The 26,381-nt window shown below is 51.0% G+C and overlaps 1 protein-coding gene and 1 pseudogene across 1 annotated transcript; one reads left to right on the forward strand and one right to left on the reverse strand.

Annotated features, from left to right (window-relative positions):
- Positions 1 to 2,449: 2,449 nt before the first annotated feature.
- Positions 2,450 to 3,709, reverse strand: LOC121099744 (annotated as a pseudogene).
- An 11,911-nt stretch (positions 3,710 to 15,620) lies between these two features.
- TEX35 (testis expressed 35) lies at positions 15,621 to 25,520 on the forward strand. The gene is made up of 9 exons (XM_040634597.1): positions 15,621 to 15,682; positions 16,388 to 16,439; positions 16,979 to 17,047; positions 17,992 to 18,048; positions 18,745 to 18,804; positions 23,430 to 23,494; positions 23,722 to 23,914; positions 24,276 to 24,319; positions 24,599 to 25,520. The coding sequence occupies exons 1-9, from the start codon at positions 15,621 to 15,623 to the stop codon at positions 24,663 to 24,665; spliced, it is 669 nt and encodes a 222-aa protein (XP_040490531.1). The 3' UTR covers positions 24,666 to 25,520.
- Positions 25,521 to 26,381: the final 861 nt, after the last annotated feature.

The raw sequence follows: 26,381 nt of genomic DNA on the forward strand, positions 1-26,381 counted from the left end.
CCCCACCCAGGTCTGGGCTCTGGCCCCGTGATTAAGCACAAACCGGAGACCAAGAACCAAGAACAGCTCGCTCTCGCTCTCTTTCTCTCTCTCTCTCCCTTCCTCCCTCCCTCTCAACATCCTGTTTATGCCCAGAGCTCTCTCCATTCCCTTAGGGGCTAAGCTGTCGGAAACCAGAGTCTGGAAGATTCTTTTCTGCCCTCCACCCCTTCACACCCTCCCCAGAGGGAAGTGCAAACAGCCCCTCTGACTGAAAGGACAAAGGGAAAGAGGAAAAAATTGTGAATGCTTCCCCGCTAATGCTCGGCCACAATAGTCCCTTATGCAGTGATGGCCTCAGATGGCTTCCTCCAGTGGCAGGACGCGTTTGTGCCAGGGCCTCTCCGGGGGCAGAAGAGAGCCTGACGATGCCAGGCCTGCCAGGACCCTCCCACGGGGCCGCTGGGCCATTCGCCCAGGACTCGTTGGGTATCCTGAGTTAAGGGCCCAGCGAGGCACCCGGGGCTGCCCGGCAGGAACAGAGGGAACCCCCTGGGGCAGCCCAGCAAAATCTCTCAATAGGGAAGGGGTGTTCCGGTTTGTCTTAGAAGAAGGTGCTGTTATTTTTCTCTTTGGATTCCCACTCCTACCCAGGACCGTCTGGTACACAGACAGAGACCCTGAATCCGGAGGGACCGAGGAGGCTTCAACTGGGCACGGAGGGCTGGTGATGAGGGGACACGAGTTTCACTGGACGTGGGTCAGGGCAAAAGGAACAGAGAGACAGGGAAGCAGCAGGTTCTCGGTGACCCAGGGACACACCATTGGGTTGCACAAGTCACCGGAAGCAAAGGGGGTTCGTGAACCGCCCCCCAGAGCTGCTGACCCTTCCCCCAAAGTAAGAATGCATTTCCACTCCAACGTGATACACCCTTCGGTTCAGGTCTATATAACCTTCACTTTCCCACAGTCAATATATACCTTTCTCCCAAACCAACTAGACCTGCATCCCCGAAGTAGAAGCCGTGTTGCCCACATTTGCTTTAGTACCCGGACAGCATCTTAGCAGCCCGGAGGGCAGGCAGGTGTTCTCCTGCGTAGTGAGCTGCTAGAGACTGTCCAGGGTCTTGTTAGAGATACGCTTTGTGGCCACACTGCCCCAGCCAAGAACAGCTCGAGGGGTTTCTGTAAGCTTTGATTCCTGTGAGATAATAGATAATATACGTATATTGCTCTCTGGCGTTTCTGGGCACAAACCTTCTAGAACCCTTGTTATTTCCTGGGTGATAGGAGTGACTTCTGTTCTAACGAGGCGACTCTGGGTGGGCTCCTGGATGGAACAGGAGCCGCTCCCCAGGAAGTGAAAGCCATGATGAGAAGTTTGCAACCGTGGGCCCATCCCCTCCCCAGAGTTCATGGCTGGTCACGCCTGCGTAGTGGAAGCTCCATAAAAATCCCAAAAGTACGGGGCACGGGCATCTTCCAGGTGGGAGAACACATGGAGATTGGGGAGAGTGGGGGGCTCCGAGGGGGCATGGAAGCTCCGCCCTCTCCTCATCCCTTGCCCTGCACATCTCTGTTGCTGAGTTACACCCTTTTGTAAGAAACCAGTGATCTAGTAAGTGAAATGCTTCTCTTTCTGTGAGCCACTCTTGCAAATTCACTGAACCTGGGGAGGGGTCGTGGGAACCTCCAATCTACTTGACCACACTTGCGGTCAGAAGTACAGACCACAACCTGGAGTTGCTGCTGGCGTCGGAAGCAGGGGCTGGGGCTGGAGGCTGGGGGGTGGCAGTCTTCCAGGACTGAGCCCTTAACCTTGGGATCGATCGGATGCCATCTCCAGGTGTACAGCGTCAGAGCTGAGTCAGATTGTAGGACCCCCAGCTGGTGTCACACCATTGCAGTTGGGGGACGCCCCCCACACATCTGGTATCAGAAGTGTTGTGAGTGTGGCGGTGGTGTCCGAGTGAGGGAGACACACAGGAGGACTGGGGGCGTTTTCCTGAACGATTCCGGACCAGGGTTGCTAATTCCTTCACAGGAGGGAAATGATCGTGAGCTCACAATGGTGCTATGAGAGCTAAATGATCTTTGCAGTGGATTTGACACACCACACAAATTCTAGTGTGCGACAAAACTGTACCTCTTGATTGCCTCTAAGTCAACCTAAGTGTTTTAAGGTGTACGCACAATAAAATGCATCTGAGTATTTAAGTACACAGTTTGATCGGTTTTGCAGCACATATACACCAGTGGGACCCCCGCCGTAGTTGGATTCTAGAACATTACGAACACCCCAGAACGTTCCCTCCTGCCCTTTGCTGCAGTCCCAGCCCCACCCCAGCTCCAGGGCACCACCCATCCCCTTTCTGTTGCTCTAGATTTGTTCTCTCGCATTTCGTTTGAACGGAATTGCCCTCGGCACAGTGCCGGTAAGATTCGCCCATCTGTCACATGTATCTGGACGTCACTGCTCTTTAATTCGCTCTTCCACTGGCAGCGTGCTTTCCGGTTTGGGGTCCTTGTGCACAAAGCCTCTGTGAACACTCATGAACAAGTCTTGTGTGGATATATGTTTTCTCTCTCTCTCTTTTTTGACAGATCCTGCCACAGGTTTCTTTGTACAAATAGCGCAGGAGGACCCCGGCCCCACGCAGACAGAAGCCCAGGGGTCACGCCAGTCCTCCTGTCCTCGCGCTGGAAGACAGAAGCCTCTACTGGAGGCTGGAGCCTGGGCGCCTTTGGGAGCCCGAGCCACGGCAGGAGCTGCAGACCGAGCCTTGGGGTGTGAGTCTTGGCCTTGGCCTTTGGCCGGCACAGCCTGAGTGAGACCCTTGGCAATGCAGCACGAGCATGTTTCCCGAGCTGGGGGTGAGCCATGCAGGGAAGTCGATTGAGCTCACGGCTGCCACTCTTTGGGATCTCAGGCTTGACCTCCTGGGGCTGCACGAGGGCCTTGGCATTGTTGGCCTGCATCTTCTCCAGGCCCTTCTTCTTGTGCTCCTGTAAACATGCACGTTCCCCAGGAACTTGGGTTCTACCCCTTAAGAGATTCATATCTTTGTGACTGGGGTCTCTTGATGCCATTTCTGGGCTATTTTCGTGACTGGTTGTGCATGGTGTGATTCCTGGACTAGGCCACGTCTGCACCGAAGCCCACGGCTCCCGAAGCACGTCGGACCGGAAGAGAAAGAGAAAGACTGGGTGTTATGTTCTTATTTCTTTGGGGTAGGTGCCTAAGGGTGGGACTGCTGGGTAGCATGGTAAGATCTGAAAGTGGGTGCTATTAAGAAACGGCTAACTCTCTTCTAGAGTGGCTGTGTCATTTCTCTCCTGCCACAACACAGGAGAGTTCTAGTTACTTTGCTACCGTGGCAACATTAATTATGACTCTGAGCTCTCACCCTACCAGGGGGGTAAGGAAGAAATTTAGCCTCATGTCTTTTCAGGGCTGTTCCCACAACACACACACACACACACACACACACAGTGGGAGAAGAACAAAGGCTGGGTCTTACACTGTCTATACCGATTACCACTGAGATCTCCATTTTTCTGGATTATTTGACATCTGCCAACCCTTCCATGGCTGAGCCCCACACAGCTCTTCCTCTCTGAGGTCCTTCTGCCCCGGGCACTACAAGAAAAGCACAGATGGGGCATCTGGGTAGCGCAGTCGTTAAGCATCTGCCTTCGGCTCAGGGCGTGATCCTGGCGTTCTGGGATCGAGTCCCACATCAGGCTCCTCTGCTATGAGCCTGCTTCTCCCTCTCCCACTCCCCTGCTGTGTTCCCTCTCTCGCTGGCTGTCTCTCTGTCACATAAATAAATAAAATCTTAAAAAAAAAAAAGAAAAGCACAGATGAATAGCTAAACATGTTATTCTGCCTTATATATAAAGCACTTAGCACAATCCCAGACCCATAGATGATGCTTAGTTAATGCTTCCTCTCCCTTAATAGAGGAGAATGTTGTTCTCTCCCCTGTGGAGATGCACTTTGAGCTGACGGCTAGGACGGACGCTGCGAGTATCACAGAGACAGCACGTCTGCCCTCCGAGAAGGTTCGGTCGGTTGTCCGGGCTGAGAATAGTCTACGGTGACCACTTGACTCCAAGCTGGTGCTGCACCTTGTTCATGTCAATCCCGCAGAGCTGCAAGCAATATTCCAGTCAATAAAGGGCATCTCTTAAGTGTACCTGCTTACCACTGGCCACATTCTCCACTCCGAAAGTGGGGCTCTGGGGTGAAAGGTTCTTGACCTTTCTTCCTGCTTGCCGTTATGAACCATTTATTCGGGTTGTAACACAAATCCGCGTCACCCATCGTCTGTTGCAAACATAAGTCTCAGTGCCTGGCAACCAGGCAGTGGGCACACATAATGATTAAATAAAGGAATGAATCATTGACCGTCGGTGATTCTGTGGGTGTGGACGTGACCTGTTGGTTAATCGTGCTCTGCGGGGCCCTTTCTGCTTGAGGGCAGCGCTCTGCTGCAGCTAGCCTGTCTAATCCCTGCACACCTGGGGAAAGCAGTGGGGCACCTGGGGCAGGTCACTGGGGGCCTCCCTTGGACGACTGGATACCTTAGAGAGAACCGCCCAGGGTCCTCTGCTCTTGGGTGCCCCCTGTGGGCTGGAACGCAGTAATGGACATCCCGTCCAAGTTTCCTTCATCCTGAAGAAACATTTTTCCGGGTGCCCAAAGGAAGATGAACCCCTAAACTACCATGGAATGTATTTTTCATTTATTTCCCCCCTGGTTAAGTGTTGTTTTAGTACCGAATCTTTAAAAAAAAGCAAAATTCTACTTTATTCCTCTAAAAAATATTTCAGCCAATAAACACATGAAAAAACCTGCTCAACATCACTAATCATTAGGGAAATGTAAGTCAAAGCTGTAGTGAGATACCCATATACATTCATAAGGATGGCTACTGTCAACAAACCAGAAAACAGCAAGGGTTGGCGAGGATGTGGAGAAAAGGGAATCCTTGTGCTCTGTTGATGCCGCCACCATTGAAAACAGTACAGAGGCTCCTCAAAAAAATAAAAACATGGTGACTAACATCACATAATAAAAAGTAAAAAAAAAAAAAAAAAGAACTTGACCTTAAAAAAAAAGAAAAAAGTAAAAACAGAAGCCCCATATGATCCAGCAATCCCACTTTTGGGCGTACACCCAAAGAATTGAAGGCAGTGGGGTGCCTGGGTGGCTCAGTCAACCGAGCGTCCGTCCGTTCGTCCAACTTCGAATTTCAGCTCAGGTCATGATCCTGGGGTCTTGGGATGGAGCCTACCCCTCCCCCCCATGCTCAGCAGGGAGTCTGCTAAAGTTTCTCTCTCCTTCTGCCCCTCCCCCTTGCTCGCTCGCTGTCTCTCAAATAAGTAAATAAATCTTTTTAAAAAGCATTGAAAGCAGAAACTCCAAGAGCTATTCGTACGCCCATGTTTAGAGCAGCATTTATTCACGGTCACTAAAACATGGAAGCAACCCAGCGTCCACGGAGGGAAGAATGGAGAAGCAAAGTGAGTATAAACAGACACTGGAATATTATTGTTCAGCCTTTAAACGGAAGGACATTCTGGGGCACCTCGCTGGCTCTGTCGGTAGAGCACCCAACTCTTGATCTCGGGGCCGTGAGTTCGAGCCCCCTGTTGGGTGTAGAGATTACTTAAAAATAAAATCTTTAAAAAATAAAATAAAAGGAAGGACGTTCTGATCCAGGCTACAACAGGGATGAACTGTGAGGACATTATGCTAAATGAAATAAGTCAGCCAGATGAAGACATATTGTACGATTCCACTTAAATGAGGTACTTAGTCAAATTCATAAATACAGAAAGTAGAATGGGGGATGCCGGGGGCTGAGAAGAAGAGAAGGAAGAGCTGCTGTTTAATGGGTACAGAGCTTCAGTTTTATAGGATGAAAAGGGTTCTGAATGTATTATAATCACTGAACAGTACATTTAAAAATAGTTGAGATGGTAGATTTTGTGTATTTTACTACAATAAAAAAATTAGAAAAAAGTAAATGTCTCCTGAGTTAATATTTACATAATTTGACTCTTTTTCTTTTCTTTAACCTATTATGTGTATTATGGCCAATTTTGCTCATATTATCTCTCAGGTTACTAAATTCTTTTCGTTTCACGTCACTGTGTGTGTTTGCATGTCGGCTTTTTGGTTTGTTCTGTTTCATATCATTTTCTTCAACAGTTATTTCATCCTCTTGTAGGGGCCATGACTTCATTGATTCATTATTGATTTCCCTTCAGTGTTTTATTGAGTTCATCCTGAGGGTGCCGTGAGGGGTTCCACAGGAGGGAGTTACTGGGGTACACGGCGCATGCACCCGGCTGTGTCTGTGTCTGCTAAATCTCCCCACCCTCACCCCCTGCACTCCTGGGCTCGGTCCAGAGCCCCGGGCGTGGGGCCGGGACTACAAATAAAGAAGAGGACTCCCTCGTATCTCTCTAAACGCTGCTTCCTGCCCTGGGAGATCCTGGCCTTGGTGTAAGGAGTGCAGGGCGGGGGCCTCAGGAGCGAGGGGACATGGGAGCAGCTATGAGTCACAGGGGGCAGTGCCACACCCTTTACATACTTTGCCTTATTTAGTTCCAAGAGATAAAAGTTTAAAACCCCATGAGGTAAGTACCTTATTATTACCCCATTTTCTGGAGAGGAAGCAAGTTCGGGGTGCGTAAGAAGCTAGCCAAGGTCATGTAACTAGTACGGAGAGGCCCTGCGGTTTGAAGCCGGGTCCGCATGATCCTAGGGCCCGTGTCCCCCGAGGTTGCTATTCGAGGCCTAACCTCAGGGTGGCTGAATCCGCCGGGGGAGGGGATGGCGTCCCCACATCCGCGTTGTGCGTGCCCCATGTCCCCTCCTTTCTCTCTTTAACCCCAATTTTACGAATGTCAAGGGGAAATGCTGACGTGGGCTGTGGCAGCTGGGACAGGCCATGCCTCCGCTCCCCTAGCAGGGCTGGGGGGGGTCCCCATGCCTCGGCTGAGGTGGTCTGGGGAGAAGGTTAACCCCGCTGGCTGTGTAGCCAGGCTGCCTGGGTTCATGGCTCTCCCACCCAGCTCTGTGACTTCAGAAAAGGAGTTAATGTTGGAGTTAAACTGCTTCCTCATCTGTAAAATGGAAGCAACAGGAAGGCCTACCTCTTAGGACAGCTACGTGGATGAAATAAAATCAACACCCTCCAAGTGCTTGGTTAAGACACTAGTTATCTTCCTACAGGGATTCCCCTTCTCTGCAGGGGAGCCCTTGGCTCTAATTCAACCTGCAAGGGGAAACCCCGGCAGGGGTGCCAGGGAATCACTGCACCAGAGGGTCCAGGCCCACAGGCCCAGAGCCCCTTGTCAGGGGAACCCTAAGTCCCTCCTCCCCAAGGGGACAGCCCAGTGCTCGTGCCTGCGAGGCCCGCCCTTCCGCAAGGACGCGTGCGTGGCCAGGTGTCTGCGGCTAACCCACACACCTGTTGGCCATTGACCACGCTGTGCGACAGGCCGAGGAGACACAGGGCACTGCAGAGGCCAGGCAGGGGCTCAGAGCTGCGCTCTTGAGAGCAGGTCTGAGAAGGAGCTCAGAAGGGGGCCAGGACTGAGCGTAGCTGTGCAGCCATGGCCGAGGGCTGCTGGGGGAGTCTGAAAAGAATGGGGGGTCGGAAGGTATGGACAAATGCCCTCCTACTTGATGGTCTCCAGGGGACAAAGCTCTGCGAGTAAGCAGAGGTGGTGGCTCCGCCGGAATGGGTCACGCCCTAAAGCTGAGCAGAGGGAGAGCAATGCGTCCTGGAGGACTTGGCCTTGATATCACCGGGCTTGGTGGTGGCCAGGGAGAAGGCTCTCCAACAAGGAGAAAGGGAGGAAGGCAGGCTCTGGTATCAGAACGGCCCAAGGGGAGGGTCTGGGTGCGAGGGGCCTGAGAGCCCAGGGCCTCCTGCCGGGCCCACCCCGGAAGGAAGTTCAGGAGGGCAGGGCCGGAGGTCAAGCCAGAGGTCAGTAAAGGCAGACAATGAGCGGTGCTCCGGGTGAAGTGACCGGTCAGGAAGGCGGGAGGGACAGGTCATGTGATGGTCAATTTTACATGTCAGCTTGACGGGGCCAGGCGTGCCCAGATATTTGGTTAAACATTATTCTGGGGATGTGTGTGAGGATGTTTCCAGCTGAGATTAGTACCTGAGTTGGTGGACTGAATAAACCTGGTTGTCCGCCCTAATGTGGGTGGGCCCAGCCACCTGTGGAAGGCCGCGGTCTGGGCCCATAGACGATGCAGGTGTTCTCCACATCCATCATCACCTCGAACTCTCTCTTTGGAGCGGGCCCTGGGAGCGAGAAAGGCAAGCGGAAAGAAACCTTCCTCTCTGCCTGCGCGCCTTCGAGCTGGGGTATCAGTCTCCTGCGCTTGGAAGGGGACTTAGCTCCAGTGGCTCCAGATGTCCGGCCTGCAGATGGCGGATTGTGCCCCTTCTCGGCCTCCGCGATCACGTGAGCCAGTTCCTGAGAACGAATCTCTTGGAAGGTAGATGGATAAGTCTACCATAGGCAGCTCTCCCTGTGCTTCTGTTTCTCCAGAGAACCCTGACTCATACAGGTAACCAAGCGGAAGACGAAATAGAAGGTGTAAAGAATGCCCTGAGGCGGGGGAGGGGGTCCTGGCAGCCGCAGCACTGAGGTCAGGTCAGGGTACTAAGTAGAATCAGCCAGAAGCTCCTGGAAGCCAGACCGGCACAGCGAAGTCTCCTTCGTGTGGACTTCGGGGTTTCCAGTTTCTAATTCTCCCTGTCCTGAGAGCTGAGGCAGATCCATGTACAAAAACCTCGGGGCTGCTACGTTTTTGAATATCCCATTCTTTGCTGAGGCAGGAACCCCCAGCGCCTCTGAGAATGCGTGAGCTGCACACAGTCTGACATGGTGAAATGTGAGCTTGACCCACACAGCTCAGAGGACACCTTGTTCTACACTGTTAGGGGGCGCGCGGATTTAAGTCCTGTCCAAACCGCTATATATAGTGACAAGGCCAGGTAGAGGTGAGCTTGGCCCAGACGGAGCCGAGAAAGCTGATATGGTATGCAATACACCTGCAGGGGCAGGCCAGGCACTCTCTATGCTGGAAGGAGGACCCATTTGATATGCCAGAGACCGGTGAACACCATCTGAGGCCCAGCATGGAGTGCGTGCTGGCTTGTAATCCTCCTGGGAGCTTCTTGGGTGTAATTTGAAACCAGCCCCTGGGAGAGACAGAGGAAGGAGGCAGCCATGCAGGTTGGCAGGGGTCAGGTCTATCAAGCCAAGGGGACATACCAGGCTTGTCTTGGGCAGCAGCAAGATGAAAGCATCCTTACCCCCGAAAAGTTTATAAAGAGGACCTCGCAGAGTCTAGTCACCAATGCCCTGCAGGTGTTTTCACCACATCACTATCTCCAGGCTCTACCCTCAGAGCAGCCTCCGAGGATACCCTGGGAGCAAGAAAGGCAAGTGGAAACCACATTCCAAGGACAGGGAAGGGGTGAGGAGCCTCCAAGTGCTGGGATCCAGCTCATGGGTCTTTTCGATGACCTTCCCCAACAGGGTGGTCCCCCTGATGAGTAGAGGGAGGGCATCACCTTCAGAGGTCCAGGCATGTGGTGGGTCCTGTGCTCGGTTTTAGAAAAGAACCTGGCTCTAGAGGAATCAGGGTGCTGGGAAACTCACAAGGCCAGGCATGGGGTCCAGAAGGGCATGGCAGAGAGCCAGCTCCAAAAACTGGGTCAGGCCCCTCCTCTGGGCTCCCTCAGCACCGGGGTCTACTGACCATATTGTAAGTGCAGTTCTACTGAGGCTTCTGTCGGCCCCACCGGCGACGGGTGACCAGGGGCCAGCACCATGCCGTAGTTACCTCTGTGTCCCTGGTGCCCCACAGGGTGCTTGGCACGTGGCGAGTGCCCCGCGAGCGTGTGTTGAAAGAACTGGGGACTCAGTGCAGAGCCCCCTGCTGCATGAAGCCCTGCTGCTTGCTCAGAACCAGCCTGGCCCGGAGCCTGGAGGAGCAGATCTGTGAGTGTGGTGTGGGGCTGAGACCCGGGTGCACCCCAGGCTTCACAGTCCTCTGGACGGGTCGTGGTGGTCATGGTTTTTAGAGGCAGGGGAAGGAAGGGGATCACTTTGTTTCAATCAATAATTAGGTAAAAGTAAAAGAACACTTGTGTTGGAGGGGGCTCAGGAAACGAGAGTGGCTTGCTCTGGGGTTTGAGTCCATCCAAGTTATCTTCCTCTGTGCCATGATTTTCACATGAGCTTTGCCACCCAGAGGAGCGATGTCACTTAACGCTTCCCTCCCTCAGCTTCAAGTAGGAGCCCAGGGCCCCAGAGTATTTGTCTGTCACGTGGCCCAGGAGCACCCCAGAGCCCCGGCTGAGAGGAGCCGGGGCTATAGACGGCTCTTCTGTAGGAAGAAGATGGGCAGGCTTCCACATTTTTCCTGAGCAGCTGAACAAGATTTCTGGAGGAAGCACTCCCTGCAGAACCAACTACAGCGTGATGTGCTGTCAACCTCTTGTGACAAAAGTCCAGCCGAGGTGTTTTGATGCTATAGAAAGTATCTGTCTGGTGTTTGGTTACAAAACAAAACAAAACAAGTCAAGTGAAAGTCCTCATTGTAAAAAAACCATGAAGGACTTGCTTTCACACCCCCTTTTCTCATGGCCACTAAGTATATTACCAACCTCGAGAATCTTCGGGATGTCACCGAATGGAAATACTCAACATTTCCATAGGTAATGTCCCCGTGGGTCAGCAGCCAGGGGTTACTACCACACGTATGTGACTTCCCAAAGATCTGCAATCAGCAGGAAGGCATGGCCAACTCTGTCAGTCAGGGTTAGTTCCAAAAAGAACCCACATTATCTGGTTTAATTGTTGGGAGGCTCCGTGAAAGGGCAAACAGTCAGCTTCCAGCAGTGTTCAGACCTGTGTCAGAGAGCTGGCTGCTGCAGAGCCCGTGCCTTGGCTCCACCCGCACCCGCAGACGAGATGCCCCTGCAGTGGGACTGGGGGCTGGACGAAGGCTAGCTTCCCACCAGTGCCTTTTTGCCAACGAAGAAAAAAAATCCACAACCCTGCATAGAGCTCTGGGAAACTGCCCAGTTCTTAGTCTTTCAATGCACTAGGGTTGCCCTTGCAACTCGGCTCCCCATGAGAGCTCTCCAGGCTGGCCCTGCCTGTGCTAGGAGCAGTTCTCCGTCTCCGCAGTGGCTCTCCAGCTCACTGACCTTCTCTAGCTCACTGGCCTCTCCATGTGACTGTTGGCTCTACAAGCTTCCTTGCTTTGATCACTACCCATAGCTTGAGGTCAGAGATTCCCTTTTCTCGGGGCAAGGCCTGGAACCCCTACCAAGGGAAGAGGATTCACACCTTCTGGACCATTCTTCACATGGACCCAGCTCTGAGGTGCTAATGACCCTGGGGGCAAAATGGGCAAGAGCAGAAAGTAAACCAGGTGTGAAAAAAGCAATGGCCAGGCTGACCCCGCAGAAGGCCAACCAGTGCCCAGTGTCTCTAAGTGATGGAAAACTTTGGTCCCATCTAAGTTGTTGTCCATTTGTTCGTGGGGCCCAGCAGTAGGTGTCCCCAGGCAGGGCTCGAGTTCAGGTGGCTTCCTGGGATTAGACACAGGGGGTCATCTGCAGCAGGTAATGAACTCTCAGCAAAGGGTACAGCAGCAGGGCCCATCCCCCAGGGAAGGTGCTGGCAATCAGCTTGAGCCCCAGTGCTACTCAGAGGGCTTAGAACAGCAAGAGAAGCTTCAAAGCAGACCCACATTCCAGCACCCGCAGGAAGGGAGGGAGATGAGCAGAATGGATCTGGGGTAGACTGGGATTATGGTATCGTAAACCTTGGCCAGACGGGATCATTATTGCAATCTCTGGGTCAACACACTAGCCTGTTGGCCATTCAGATGGCTAGAGGTGCGTCCTTAACCTGAACGCTGCCAGTTTACGTTCGCTGGGACGGTTAATCCCAGCTCCAGTGCCTGTGCAGCCTTCCCTTTTGATCTAGTCGGCTCCCTCCCTTGCACAAAAACCCGAAGAGCACTAACTCAAGTTTCCATACAAGGGGACTTGTTAGAATGAACTAGGAAGGTGTGCCAGAGCTTGGCTACCTGCTCCTTAGGCCTATTTCCTCTTGTTCCCGGGAGAAACAGCCACATGTCCCAGCTGCCTTTGCAGTTAGGTGTGGCCTTGTGGTTGCGTTCTAGCCAAAAAAAGTGGGAGCAAGCGTGGCGCAGGCCGCTCCCAGGACTACCCACAAAACACCGCCTTTCGCTATCCTCCCTGTCCACCATGCGAACCCTAGTCCCCAAAAGGCCAATCCAAAGAGGCCACTGTGCCACTCAGGTGTGTGGCTTCAGTGACAGATGGAGTTGGGAGGTGTCAGAGGTGGAGAGGAGGCTTTAGGCTCTGGGCTAGCAACCGTAGAGAATCTCTGAGCAGGGATGCCAAAATAAACAGGAGTATAATTGCCATCCTCTACTCGGACTCCATTCAGAGAGAGTAAAGGGACACCAGCCAAGTAAGGCGGTCCCAGGAGCCATATTTAGCAGGAGCTGGGAGCCTCTGACTGTTGGTGGCTCTTACTTTATCTCACACAGCAGGCTGCTCTGTAACAGGTGCCTCCGGGGCCTGGAAGGCCCTGACAAGCATGTCCCTGTCATGGTGAACGCCTAGGTTAAAGAAGACTGCAATCCTCATACAATACATTTGCTCCTAATTTTTACCTACCATCAGTTGTACTGAATTATCTGGAGACTTACAGTGATCTGTTCAGAATATTATATATGTTTGTATATATTATATATACATTATATATATATATATATATATATATATATATACAGTGGGCATGAGTCAGGGGAGAGGCAGAGAGAGAGGGACAAGCAGACTCCCCCCTGAGTGGGGAGCCCGACACAGGGCTTGATCCCAGGACCCTGAGATCCTGATCTGAGACGAAGTCAGATGCTTAACGGACCCAGGCGAGCCCAGAATATACTATTTTGCTCTTGAAATAGAGGTACTAGAAGTTCATGATAGAAATTGGGTGTAGTTTTTTCATAGAAACAATATAATAGGATTATGATTCTAGCCAAGGTCTGACACAATATTTACAGAAATGATCAGAAATTGCATAGTAACCCGTGTGTCAATGAGACGAGACCTCCCCTGGCACAGTGGAGAGCTTTCTGAGGTGTCTATAAATCAGTCAAGTGGAACAGTGCAGTAACCAGTCACAGGAGAGTCTAAAAAATGTGTGTGAGAGTTCCCTGGGGTTAGGAAGCAGGGAGCCCGTCTGGCTGAAGGCAGCGCCCAGACACTCGGTGTGTCGGCGGGGTGCTGTAGGTGAACTCTCCAGGTCATCTGTGTTGAACCATGTCAGTCCAAGGTTGACTGGAGGCCACAGCTGTCAGGCTTCCGGGCATGTTTATGCAATATTCTGTCCTCATCACAGGGATTTGGAACACTGGGTCACCCCTGGAATCACAAGAGGCCAAACTCAGAGGCCCAAGGCTATTTTTAAACTCCCCTCGTCCCCACCAGCCTCCCATACAACATTGTCTTCATGAAACCGAAAATCCAAGACCTTTGTAAAGAAAAGAAAGTTCAAATGACACCAATCTGTAGAAAAGAGACATGTGGCTGCTGCTTTCTCTCTGTTGTGAATACCCCTTTTCCAGCAAACTCCATTGGAGCGTCTGTGGGCTTTGTGCTCCCTGCCCTTGTCCCGGGGGTTCTGTCATGTCAAGAGGGGTTAGGTACATCTGGCATTCTTCAGGTAGGAACAGCCCGTGGTCTGCATGCAACCAGGTTCTATCAGAGCGCTGCCTGGTGTCGCAATGGGGCTTTGAGGTGGGCCTCAGGCCACTGCAAAATCTCACAGGAGAAGAAAGTAACACGAGAGTCATTCGGGCCCTTCAGATGGATTTCCTCAGCCCTTCCAGAACACACTGATGAGATGACAACACTGATGTGCTTGGACGCATGTCTAGTAACTGCTGTGAGGAGGCCCAAGCCAGGAGCCGTGGGTAAGTTGCTACCACCTGTTCAAAGGATGAGAATTGCATACGTATAATTTATGAAGCAGTTTTACAACGAGACCCTGATTTCTTTTAGACCCAGTTTCCTGATAATAGGCTTGGCTCATTTAGCAACTGCTCAGCCAAGCAAAGGAAACTTTGCTGCAGGTCCCAGAGGATCTCAAGCCCCGACCAAGGGAGACGGCGCCCACCTCCACGGGGCTGGCGAAGGTTGAGATGGACTGTGTCTTTCTCCCTGCGGTTCCCTGCTCAGGCCTGCAGGATCTTTGGGAACCTGTGCAGAAAGGGCCCTCCTGCTCTGCGGCTGGCAAATCCGAGAGGACGGAGTACAGAGCTCAGGGGACCCGGAATCCCGCCCCCCACTGGCTAGCAGGGAAAGGCACCTGGGAAGCTCACCACTCCTCTCCCCAACTGAACACAGTGATGGACACTTTTTCCTGTGGTTGTGATGGATTAAGAGCAACGACTGTCAGCGGGTTGGGGGCTGTGAAACAAGCCGCTGAGAAATGCCATGGCTCCTGGGGAGGTTCCTGCGCTGCCGCCCTCCGGAAGGGAAAGGTGCTCACGCGCGTGAACCTGGGGGCAGGCATGTGCTGCCCCTCCTGTACCCCTGGGCTGGCTGTCCTTCGGATTTGCACGCTGGCCTTTTTGATGGCAGCTAGTCCTTGAAATGGGGGAGGGGGGTAGAATGCCCAAGAATACCAAGAAAAGAAAAGTTAGGCTTGCAAGTCGGATTCTGGTGATTTTAGGCCCCACGAGAGGCCAGGATCCTTTGACTCTTTAGGCACAAATTACAGCCCCCCTCAGAACAGCCTCAGTATCCTCCCCACCCCCAGACGCTTCTCATCGCCAGCACTGTCCACACTTCGCTTCTTGCTCTGACCCTCTTGCGGGCTGATAGAGGAACCGAGAGACGAGACTAGGGTGGTGCAGGGGAGAGAGGGGCAGGGCCAGCCACGCAGGCGGACCAGGGTGTCAGAAGCCATCCTGCTAATATTGGCACCCCTGCACCCCACCCCCAGGTTAGCACAGTACATTGAACCTTAAACCAGAGGGATTTCAGGGCGTCTCAACCCAAGACAGCTCCAAACCCCAGGAAGGGTCTGTCTACATGCGGCCCTCAGGGCAGATCTTGGTGCAGGCTTGGGGGGAAGCAGCTGTTTGGGGGCAGACACCAAGTGAGTCCCACTGGGGGAGGAGACAGCAGCTTTTGCTTCTGGTGAGGTGTGCCTTCCGCTAAGGCCGACGAGGCCAGGTCCTCAGCAGGGGGATTTTGCAGGAGAGCCCCTCTCCCCCTGGCAGGAGGGAAATCTCATGGCTTTGGAACCTGCCCTGTCCCTCATCACAGTGGCTGAGGACCCCCCCTCCCTGGCTCAAAGCTGTGGTGACACTCCCCGCCAGCATGGGGGAGCTGGGCATTGTGACCTCAGCTGTTCTGCACACAGAGAGGTGGTCATCTTGCCCTCACCTTGGCCTGTAATCTGCATAGGACAGTGGCCTGGTCACAGGGGCCCATTGTGGGGAGGTTGGGAAGTTAAAGAACACACTGGCCTCCTCCATCATGTCGGCCAAGAAGGCAGAACTGAAGAAAACAAGCCTGGTAAAGGAGAAACATTGCTGGACAATGTGGGGCCTCTCCAAGTTCCCGCTGGACGGAGTGGCAGGGTGGGGGTGGGGGGTAGAGAGAGCTCTCTGATGAATCCTCGGCTTTTCTTTCTCTGCTCTGAGCTGCAAGTGGCCTGTCAGCCCGGAAGGAGGGTAGCACTAATTCGTGGCCTGGGGGTGGGAAGGAAAGAGGCCTCTGCTGACTCCCTTTGGGACAAAGAGCGATGGATTAACCCCCCCCACCTCCAGCCACCCCCCGCCTCAAAGGGCACGGCCATGGCACAGAGCACCTTGTGAGATGGTGTGATTCACACCCCAGTTTGCAGACGAGGAAAGGGGGGCTCAGAGGGCGTAAATGATCTCCTGGGTAGCACAGCCAGTAAGGAAGCAGCTGAGGTTAGACCACGAGCCCGTCTCTCTCCAAGGCCCGCGCTCCTGAAATAATACCCGCACGGTTTCCACAAAGCTATGCCCAAGTGCTTTCCTAGCTCAGGCCCCCAGCAGAGAGAGGGCTGCCGGCTGACGGGACAGGTGCGTGCTCAGAAAAAGGACGATAAGCTGACAAGGGCTGGGTTGTCTTGAATCAGGTGCTGGGGGGGTCAGTGGGCCTGAGCTCAGGTGCAGGTGGACAGGCAGGGGTGGGCGGGGGCCTCTCGAAAGGGCTGATGTGATCCCCCCAGTCCTGATGCCTGACAGGTGGACTGCCAACCTCCTCCCTCCACAGAACAAGAACTACAAGGCAGTGTGCCTGGAATTGAAGCCAGAGCCGACCAAAGTAAGAAGCTTTTTTGAGGCCATGCCGGCAGCCAGGCCTGAGACCCGTGGGGAGGTGACTTGGAGTCAGGGGTCATTCGCTGTTCCTGGTGGCCAAGACCTGTCCCAGGTGCTGGGGAATACACGAGAGAGAGACAAGCTCTCTGCTCTCACAGAACTTCACACTAGTGACTAATCTCATAAAGAATAAATAAGGAAAACTCAGCAGTGTCACCCACTAGGCAGGGAATTAAAATAGGGAGGTAAGGCCCTGGGCTCAGCATGTAGGCCGAGGAAGGGCGCTGTGGGCAGAGGAAGGAGTGTGTCCAAAGTCCCTGCAGCAGGAGTGGGCTTGGCTCTTCAGGGGGCCAGGAGGGCAGTGGCGCGACGAGCTCCGAGCCAGAGGAGAAGGTGGTGGGAACTCCCGTGCCAGCGGGGCCGCCAGCTCTCTGCTCCACCCCAGCCCGAAAGGAGGAACGGAAACTTGGGGGGATCTCTCCTGCCTCGTCCACCCCACGCCTGCGATTTCCAATAGTCTGTGTTTCTGCTTTCCACCTACAGACATACGACTACAAAGGAGTAAAACAAGAAGGGCCGTTTACCAAACCAGGAGGGACGCATGAGCTAAGGGTAGGTGTGATGGCCCAGGCGGGGGGTCGACAGGGCACACTGGAGACGCGGGCTCCCCAACCACAGCCGGGCCGGGTCCCCTGCTGGCATCTGTGGCTCTGCCCCAGGGCCCGGGGCTTCACTCCCTGCGCTGCTTTTTGTTTCGTTTTAACTCTTCATTTTGAGTAATTTCAGACTTATGGAAAATTCTCGAAAAGTTGTGTGATGAATTCTAGTCTACCCTTCGCTCAGATTTCCCAAATGCGGACATTTGATCATGGTTCCCTCTCTCCATATATACATACACACACACAAACACTTTCACACACACACATATGTATAATACAGGTTTCCTGAACCATCGGAGAGCATGTTTCTCTCAAATTTCAGTGTGTACTGTCTAAATACAAGAACAATCTCTTACATAACCACAGCACAATGGTTAAAATATCAAAATTGGGACGTGAACATTGATTCAGTACTTAGTCTATTTTTACCAATTGTTCCACTAAGGTCTTTCCTAACGGAAGAAAAAAACAGCTGTTTCGATGCCGGGATCCAGTGCAGGCCCACACGTGGTCTCCAGGTTCCATGTCTCCTCAGCTTCCTTCCATCTGGAATAGCTCTTGCACCTTTGTTTTTTGGGACATTGTCATTTATGAGGATTATAGGTCATTTATTTTGGAGATCAACCCTTCATTTGGGTGGTCTGATGCTCCCCGGTGATTAGACTTGGCTGTGCATTTTGGGGGGTCACATCACAGAAGTGGAGGCATGCCCTTCGGTGCGTCCTATCGGGAGGCACATGGTGTCTCCATGTCCCACTCTCCCATTTTCTTAACAGCATCCTTTCCTTCCCCCCTAGAGGGAGGCATCTCTCTGTTCCTCCTTATTAGCAACACCCCAGGATCTTCCTTCCATCCAGGATGTTTCTACTCCTGCTCTTCCCTGTTTTATTTCCTCAGAATGAACTCAGGGAGGTGAGGGAAGAGCTCAAGGAAAAAATGGACGAGATCAAACAGGTAACAGGGTGAGACTTTTCAGGACACAGAGAAAGAAGGGTAGCACCTGGGAAAATGCAGTGCTGAATTCTGAATAGCGAGGGAATCAGGAATTGCATGGAAAAAGCCTCAACCTCACTCAGCCCGATGTCCAGTGTTTCGGTGCTGGGCAGCTTAGATATCTAGTTCTTATTTGGTTGATGCCTACGCTCACGTTTTGAAAGTCAAGAACTCTCTACGGTGTCACTTTGAAGGTTGAGGAGGTAGAACCTTAGTGACAGAGTGAGAGGGACTGACTGGAATGTGGGGGCAGTCACGGACCAATTCCATTCTCCTTACCCCCCTCCCTTGAGCATGCTACAGAGAAGGAACTCTCTTGTTGCTTCTCGGACGGAACCACCTATGGCAAACTCATGAAGAGAGGGAGTGCTTAGGCAAGGAGGAGAACTGGAAACTGTGGTCTGAACGCCACCCGGAAGCCTTGCAGTAGCTAGATCAAAGCCCCACCAAGGCTGGGGGGGAGGGGGCTTCATGCTACCTGCACCCTCGTCCCTTCATAGACTCCTCGGGAAGATAGGGGCTTTAGTAGGCCACGACACACCCATTCCTTGAGCTTTATCCAGCTCATTCCAGAGGAGCAGCTGCTGCCCTGCTTTTTAAAATGCCAGAGACGACTCCACGTTCAGTAAAATGTGCTGGGCCTTTCTTCTTCACTAGATCAAGGGCGTAATGGACAAGGATTTTGATAAACTCCAGGAATTCGTGGAGATTATGAAGGTAAGCATTTACTGAGCACTTTCCACGGCTGGTACCATACTAGAAGTTATGAAAGGAGATACCAGACCCTGCCCTGCAGCCACTTACAGTCTAGTAGGAAGACCCAAACTCTATGGAGAGAAAGAAAAAGCAAGCACCAAGCTACATGATAATTGGAGTTAATTAGGAGTCTGGAGAAATAGGGCATGAATGTTGGGGTAACCAGACTAATCCTCACAAAGCAAGTGCATCTTAAGGTGAACTTTGAAGGCTACATTGGAAGCTTAATGCAAATCTAACCAAAAACCCAATACGATTAGGTTTGAACTCAACAATTACTAAGAGGACCATCTAGACTCTAGAGTCATGGCCCTCAAACCTTGATGTGTTTTGGAATTTCCTGGCACATAAATAAAGAAAATAGAGCTCAGGTCCTATTTGGAGGGGGCTTGGACCCTTGGATTTTTTTCACATTCCCCAGATGAAAATTTGAGAACCACTGATGTAGAAGCATAAATAGGCAAGAGCAGATATCTTAACATTTTTAAATCAGTGTAAGTAAACCTGTAACAGCCTCTCCAGCAGGCATGCCTGGGAGAATTTAAAAAATCAGTATGCCCAGGGCCTGGCCCAGAGGAACTGAATAAAAGTCTCCAGGGTGGGCCACAGTGGCTTGAAAGTCTCAAAGTGATTCCGATGCTTTCCCCTGGGTAACAGCCAGATCCTAAACGCTTTGGCAGTAGTTACTAACCTTGCCTGCACATTGCAATCCCCTGTAGTGTGACTTTGACCTTCGACCCAGGCTGCACCCCATAACAATGAAATCAGAACCTCTTGAGATGAGCTCCAGGCATCAGTGATGTTTAAAGATCACCGGGTGATTCCATTGCACGCTCAAGGTTTGGGAACCACAGTTCCATTAAATTTAGAAGATAATGCAGATGATTTTTTAAACGTTAATGAGAAGGAAAGGATTATGTATTCGTATTGAGGATTATGTATTCATATTAAGGATTATGCTTGATTATATGAAGAAAGAAAAGGATTATGCATTCATATTAAGAATACTGCTGGATTAGATGAAGAAAAACTTAATTCAGTTAACACTGTAATACCTGAAATAGTCCATAGAGTGAATTTAAATAATAAAAATCAATAAGAATATATTATAAATAAATATTTAACTAGACAGTCTAAATACAACAGAAGAAATCACGAAGGAAATATTGATATATTTAACAATATAATAAATTTAAAAATCATAACAGGAAAGTACCTTATATAGAATTAAAAAGCAAACAACAATTTGGGGGAAATAATTTTCCACAAATACAATAAACATCGATAAACATGTTATTATAAATAACATATAAAGCTCACACAAATCAATAAGAACCAAATAGGGTATGAGCAAACAATCCACGAAAGAGAATACAACTAAAAAACAATAAATATATTTAAAAGGTTTACCTCATGCATAATCAATTAAATGCCAAATGAAAACAATTCTTAGGTCATTGTCACATTCAAATAAGTGAACTTTTTTTTTAAGATTTTATTTATTTATTTATTTATTTATTTATTTATATATTTATTTATTTATTTTAGAGAGAGGGTGCGGGAGTGCAACAGTGGGGGGAGGGCACGGAGAGAGATGGAGAGATTCCCAAGCAGACTCCCTGCTGGGCATGGAGCCTGACATAGGGCTCAGCCCACGACCCTGAGATCATGACTGGAGCTGAAATCAAGAGTCAGACACTTAACTGACTGAGCCACCCAGGCGACCAAATAAGCGAAATTTTAATTTGTGACAATTATAGAACATGGCAGAAATGCTCTTATACTGCTGATCAGAGTGTAGGTTTGTACAAAATTGGAAAGAAATCAGACTATGGGCACCAAAAAATGTCAAACCCCTTGACTTATTAATTCCACTTCTCACAATTTAACCTATGAGAATAATCAGAAATACTAGCATGGGTATATGTAAAAAGATGTTCATCACAGGATCATTTATAATAGCAAAAATTTGGAAGCCACAGTTTTGAACAGTAGAAGAATAGCCAAATAAATTAGGGTATATCCATAGAATGAAATGTAGGAACTACTAGAAGCAGTGTTTAGAAGGAGTTCTTACAGGCGCACCTGGCTGGCTCAGTGGGCAGAGCACATGACTTTCGATCCCAGAGTTACGAGTTTGAGCCTCATGTTGGGCATTGAACCTACTTCAAAAAAAAATAAGAAGAGCAAATGCCATGGTTGAGTTAGATGTTAACATTAAGGGGAAACTGAGTCAAAAGCATATGGGAACTCTTTGTACTATCTTTGCAACTCTCAGTAGATCCCAAATTATTGAAAATAAAAAGCTTATTTTAAAAAAAAGAATGCAGGGGCGCCTGGGTGGCACAGCGGTTAAGCGTCTGCCTTCGGCTCAGGGCGTGATCCCGGCGTTATGGGATCGAGCCCCACATCAGGCTCTTCCACTATGAGCCTGCTTCTTCCTCTCCCACTCCCCCTGCTTGTGTTCCCTTTCTTGCTGGCTGTCTCTATCTCTATCGAATAAATAAATAAAATCTTTAAAAAATAAAATAAAATTAAAAAAAGAATGCTTATAATGAGAAGTAAAAAAGCAAGATACAAGTAATCTATACAGGCTGTTCTCAGTTAAGTGGGGAAAAAAATAGCTAAGTAAATATTTAGAAAAAAGACTAGAAAGAAATATACCAGAAGGGTTAATAGCACTTACTGCTAGGTGATGAGATTGATTTGTTCTTTTATATTCCTCTATATTGTCCAAATTTGCAACAGAGGACATGTATTATTTCTGTATTAAAATGCAAACACAGTGTTTTGTTAGTGGGCAGGACTGGGGATTGAAAGGCACAAAGGAGGCTATTCTGGGCACAGGAACAGCTTGCCGCACAGCGTGGAAGCAGGATAAACGTGAAGTGTATCCTGGGCAGTGGGGAGATCAGTCATACAAGTGGGATCATCTGGGGAAACTGTGGGACCTAAAATAGAAGGGGCACAAAGGCAGTAGATAATGAAAGCTTTTGAAAGACAGGCAGACAGGTTGGGACTTGGTGTGTAAGCATTAAGAGGCCTCTGGAGATACTTAATCAAAGAACATGCTAGAAGCAGGACTTCAGAAAGGCTGAGCAGGCAGCTGTTTGCAAGGTGTCCTGGGGCAGGGGGGAAGGTGGGAGAGCAGGGGTGGGGACTCTGCAGCAAGATACCAGGCAGGAAGCCACACCCCCGCTCAAGCTGAGGGACTCTGGACCAGGTGTGGGAACAGAAGGAACAGTACATCTGAAACATGCATCAAAGGAAAAATACTATTCTTGGTGATTGATGCAACGTAGAGAATAAAGGAGAAGCAAGCGTCCATGACCCCAAAGGCCATCCAGATGGGTAGAAGAAAGTGGAGACCATGACAAGGACAGCGGGCGAATAGTTGATTTAGGAAACAAGGAGATCACTTTGGGACATGAGTTTGAAGTAACAGTGAGACTTCTAAGAATGGGCGACATTTTGACTCTGATATTTTGAACCCAGGGGGTATTTCCACTTCAAGGATATTTTAGCTGTATTTACGAGTACAGATATTTTATTCAAAATGTATACCACTTACAAATGCTTTTCAAGAAAGTATTTTTGAAATCCTCTCCACCCAGACAGTATGATTCCTTGATCAGTTTTCTACCATAGATCAGCAAACTCTCATCAAAGCTTTCATTTTTTATTAAAATTATTTTTGAAGATATATATATATTATTTTATAATGGTCAAGCCAACCCTGTGTTTGTCCATAACAGATACTATATGTGATGACATCTGCCATCCTAGACAGTCTTTTGTGACCGCTGTTCCCGTGCCAATTTTTTCAGATCAAATTCTATAGATCTAAACTCGCCAAGAGGATTTTACTACTCTTTCAGTTCTTAGAAAATAGTAAATGTGAGGTGCCGTTTGAGCTACCGTTTCTTTCATGTTGACCATTTCTGCCAGAAATCGGGTTAAAGAAGAAACACAGGGGCGCCTGGGTGGCACAGAGGTTAAGCGTCTGCCTTCGGCTCAGGGCGTGATCCCGGCGTTCTGGGATCGAGCCCCACGTCAGGCTCTCCCGCTATGAGCCTGCTTCTTCCTCTCCCACTCCCCCTGCTTGTGTTCCCTCTCTCACTGGCTGTCTCTATCTCTGTCGAATAAATAAATAAAATCTTAAAAAAAAAAAAATAAAGAAGAAACACATGTATGCGCAGGATCTGGGTGCAGGGGTCAAAACATTGGAGTCAAAGGTGTCTTTGGGGGGTGGGTCACGAGACTTATTTTCCCAGCTCCATCATTTTATAGGCATGGAGCCGAAGCAGGTGATGGTCTCATCCAAGTATGGGATCAGGTACAAAGACTCCCTGTCCTCTGACTCCTCTGGAGACTTTGGAGGAGCCCAAGATGACCCGCCATTGGCTTTGGCCTCACTGGGGAGTGGGGGAGGGGCAGGGAAGAGGAGGCATGTCCCCCCAAGGCCAGTGAGGATCCTTGAGGAAGGAGGGTGCGGAGGTCCTCTCTGAGCAGTTGGCAGAGGCGAGAGAAAAGGATTTCCAAAGCCCTTCAAGGTGATCATTCTAGCTTTGAATTTTCTCTTGAAGGAAATGCAGAAGGATATGGATGAGAAGATGGATGTTTTAATAAATATACAGAAGAACAGCAAGCCGTAAGTGTGACCTGCACCCGTCTCTCCTCGTCCCTAAAGAATCTCCTCCCTTCACTTTGCTAAGCGTCCTCGGGGCCTGAGGACGCTCAGACTCTTCACGGTCCTGTCTTGGTTTCTGTTACCCCAGTGGCTTGGGGTCAAGGTCTTCCCTGGCCACCCACGCTATGGTTACCTCCTTGTCATGTTGGAAATTGTCTCCCCAACTCTGCCCCTCCCTGACTCCCCAGTGCCCTTAGAAGAGGGCCAAAGGAACAGCAGGAACTCAGGCTGGTAGGAAAAACAGACACAGACCCTCAGCTCCGGCTCAAGAAGGTGGATGGAGCCGACGGAACACCTCTTTCCCTTCACAAGAAGATGATGGCACTACAGAAAACAAAAAAGGACCCTCTGGATTCCCTCCATCAATGCGGGCCGTGCTGCGTAAGTGAGGCCCTACCTCCCCCGTAGTCTGGTGCTACCCCCGGCTCCTGCTGCTCCCTGACCCCCCTCCCCACCTGGTCCTCTGGCTTCCTTACCTCTGGCTGTGAAGGGACGGTTCCACTCCTCTGCCGGCCCAGCATGCCTCCCTAGCCCGGAGCCCTCGCTGGGATCCTGCCCTCTAGGCCCCGGGGAGACCCCAGAGCCATGACCAAGCAAGCCCCGATGCTGGATTTGCCTGCTCCCAAGTACCACCGCATTGTTCTGTCCTTTCCTGTAGCAAGACCCGATGAGGTGCCCAGCAGGCTGGCCATCTTGGACCAGGGGAAAATGATCTTTCTTGTGCCGTTTCTGTCCTCTGCAGGAAAAATGTTTGTTGTGTGCCCTAAAGAACAGCTACAATCAGGGGTAGGTGGACCCCCGTAAGAAGCCTTGTCTCAGCCGGGTGCCCCATCGTCCCAAAGGCAGTGGGCTCAGACTGCGTTTGCGTCACATCCCTCCCGTGGTCGTGCAGACCCTGCCCCCCCCCCCATCCACCCAGTCGTAGAGGACATGGCACCAGGCAGGAGGGCTTGGGGATCCCCGCCGGGAGGCTGCGGCCCAGAGGCTCCCTTGGAGAGGGTGGGGGTGTCGTCGCTGGCCGCTGAGCTGACCTTGCCTCCCTCCTGCCTCTGTCTCTGCCTCTAGCAGCAGAAAACTTCCATATCAGGCCTGGCCACCCTTTTCATCCTTGGCTTCTGGAGCTGCTTTCTGATTTATCTGTACTTCCAGCCCTATGTGGTGGAGGACATGCACCCAACCTAGCGCAGCCGCCGACGCCACCAGCAGCTCCGGCTCTCCCTCCCCACGCTCCTCGAGCTGCACGGCCAAGGCTTGTGGCCCTCGGACCTACCACCCTGCCCCAGGCCTGCCCCCACCCGGAGATTAAAATCTTCGTTTAAAGCCAAAGCAGGTTTTGAATATCAGTCCCAAACGTCAGTGTGCAAGAGAGGCACTTTTTTTTTTTTTTTGTTCTAGATCCCCGCAGTTTGGACTTCAAGTCCTCTTCTGCTTCCGGCCGAATCAGTGGGAAATTCTGTCTTGGCCATTCTCAGGGTCAACCCCCTTCCTCTCCGACCCCCCTCCACTCTGCCTTGTTCTGCAAATGTCTCCCAGGTCAAAAAGGGGGGGGGGCAAGGACAACAGCTGCTATTCTGTGTAGTAGCAGCAAAGAACCCCGTTGCCCTATGCACCTGCTCCCTCTGTGTTCTTAGCCCCTGCACTGTGTGCAGGGTGCCGAGACCCGAGAGTCTTGGGTGACCGGGGGACCCCGGGCCCAGGGTCTAGCTGCACTTCTTCCCTTGATGTCTTGTCTTGGGGCAGAACTCAGGGCCCTGTTGTTTATAGGAACTCAGGTCCCCGTTGTTCATAGGAACCCCCTCCTGGTGGTTTCCTGTCCCCCGAACGAAAAGAGGCATATTCCCACAAAGGCCTTAGGCCTTTACAAGAGTGGGGATGAGCCAGGGACCTCCAACTGCTCCACTCTGTGTCCTGCCCCAAATCCCCTAACTTGGCCACTAGCTTGAAATGAGAGCAAAGAAAGATACAGAGAAAACAGTATCTCAGTAAACTCTCCTGTCGTGTGTGCGATTCTTTGGGCTTAGTTTAATGGAGGAGGAATCGAAGGATTCCATATTTTATTTCGTACCAGCTTTCTTGTTTCATCACTTTGCTAAGTTGGCTGCTTGGACTTCTAGCCAGTCTAGTGAATAACTGACCACGCTCTTAACGGCCGCATAATAATGAGCCATGTATTGGGGCTTCTGATAGACATTAAACAAACAAAAACATAAGCAAAACCTAGACCCTGCCCTCAAGGAGCTTATAGCTTTAAAGGAGACCTGGTAAACATGTTTATTAACAATACGGACCATATACAAATAAGGACAATAATCACAGCATGTGATGAAAGCAAAATGATTTAGAAATGGGAAAAAGAAGGGTGGGTGTAGACTGCTCCCCTCCTCTTGCTGATGTAACGTATTACCACACATTGAACGGCTTACGGCAACAGAAGCCGGGTCCCAAATGGGTCTCATGGGGCAAAATCAAGGTGTTCACAGGCCTGCATTCCTTCTGGAGGCTCCAGGGGAGAATCTGTTGGTCTTTTTTGGCTTCCAGAGGCTGTGTCTGCATGCCATGGCTCCTGGCCCCTTCCATGGTCAAAGCCAGCAATGGCCAGCGGAGCCCCCTCAGTCCGCATCAGTCGGACCCCGATTCTTCTTCCACCTCTTCTCTCCCCTGGGAAGGCCGCTGTCCTTACCCTGGGCCCACGTGGCTAAGCCAGCCTGCTGCTGCTTCACGGTCAGCTAATGAGCAGGCGTCCTTCCCCTTGGCCGCTTAATACAACGTATTCGCAGGTTCTGGGGATTAGAACGTGCACATCTTTGGGGGCTATTCTGCCTCCCACAGGGGACACCCCAGATCCTGT

Source organism: Ursus maritimus, unplaced genomic scaffold (genome assembly GCF_017311325.1).
Source record: "Ursus maritimus isolate PB19 unplaced genomic scaffold, ASM1731132v1 scaffold_2, whole genome shotgun sequence".
Taxonomy (NCBI): domain Eukaryota; kingdom Metazoa; phylum Chordata; class Mammalia; order Carnivora; family Ursidae; genus Ursus; species Ursus maritimus.

What these genes read in the sequence shown, in the direction of transcription:
- TEX35 (XM_040634597.1), top strand. Translation starts at nt 15,621, where the DNA reads ATGTCGGCCAAGAAGGCAGAACTGAAGAAAACAAGCCTGGTAAAGGAG. An exon ending in ATACAGAAGAACAGCAAGCC is followed by an intron (nt 23,495 to 23,721) that starts GTAAGTGTGACC and finishes CTGACTCCCCAG; the next exon opens with TGCCCTTAGAAGAGGGCCAA. An exon ending in ATCAATGCGGGCCGTGCTGC is followed by an intron (nt 23,915 to 24,275) that starts GTAAGTGAGGCC and finishes TGTCCTCTGCAG; the next exon opens with GAAAAATGTTTGTTGTGTGC.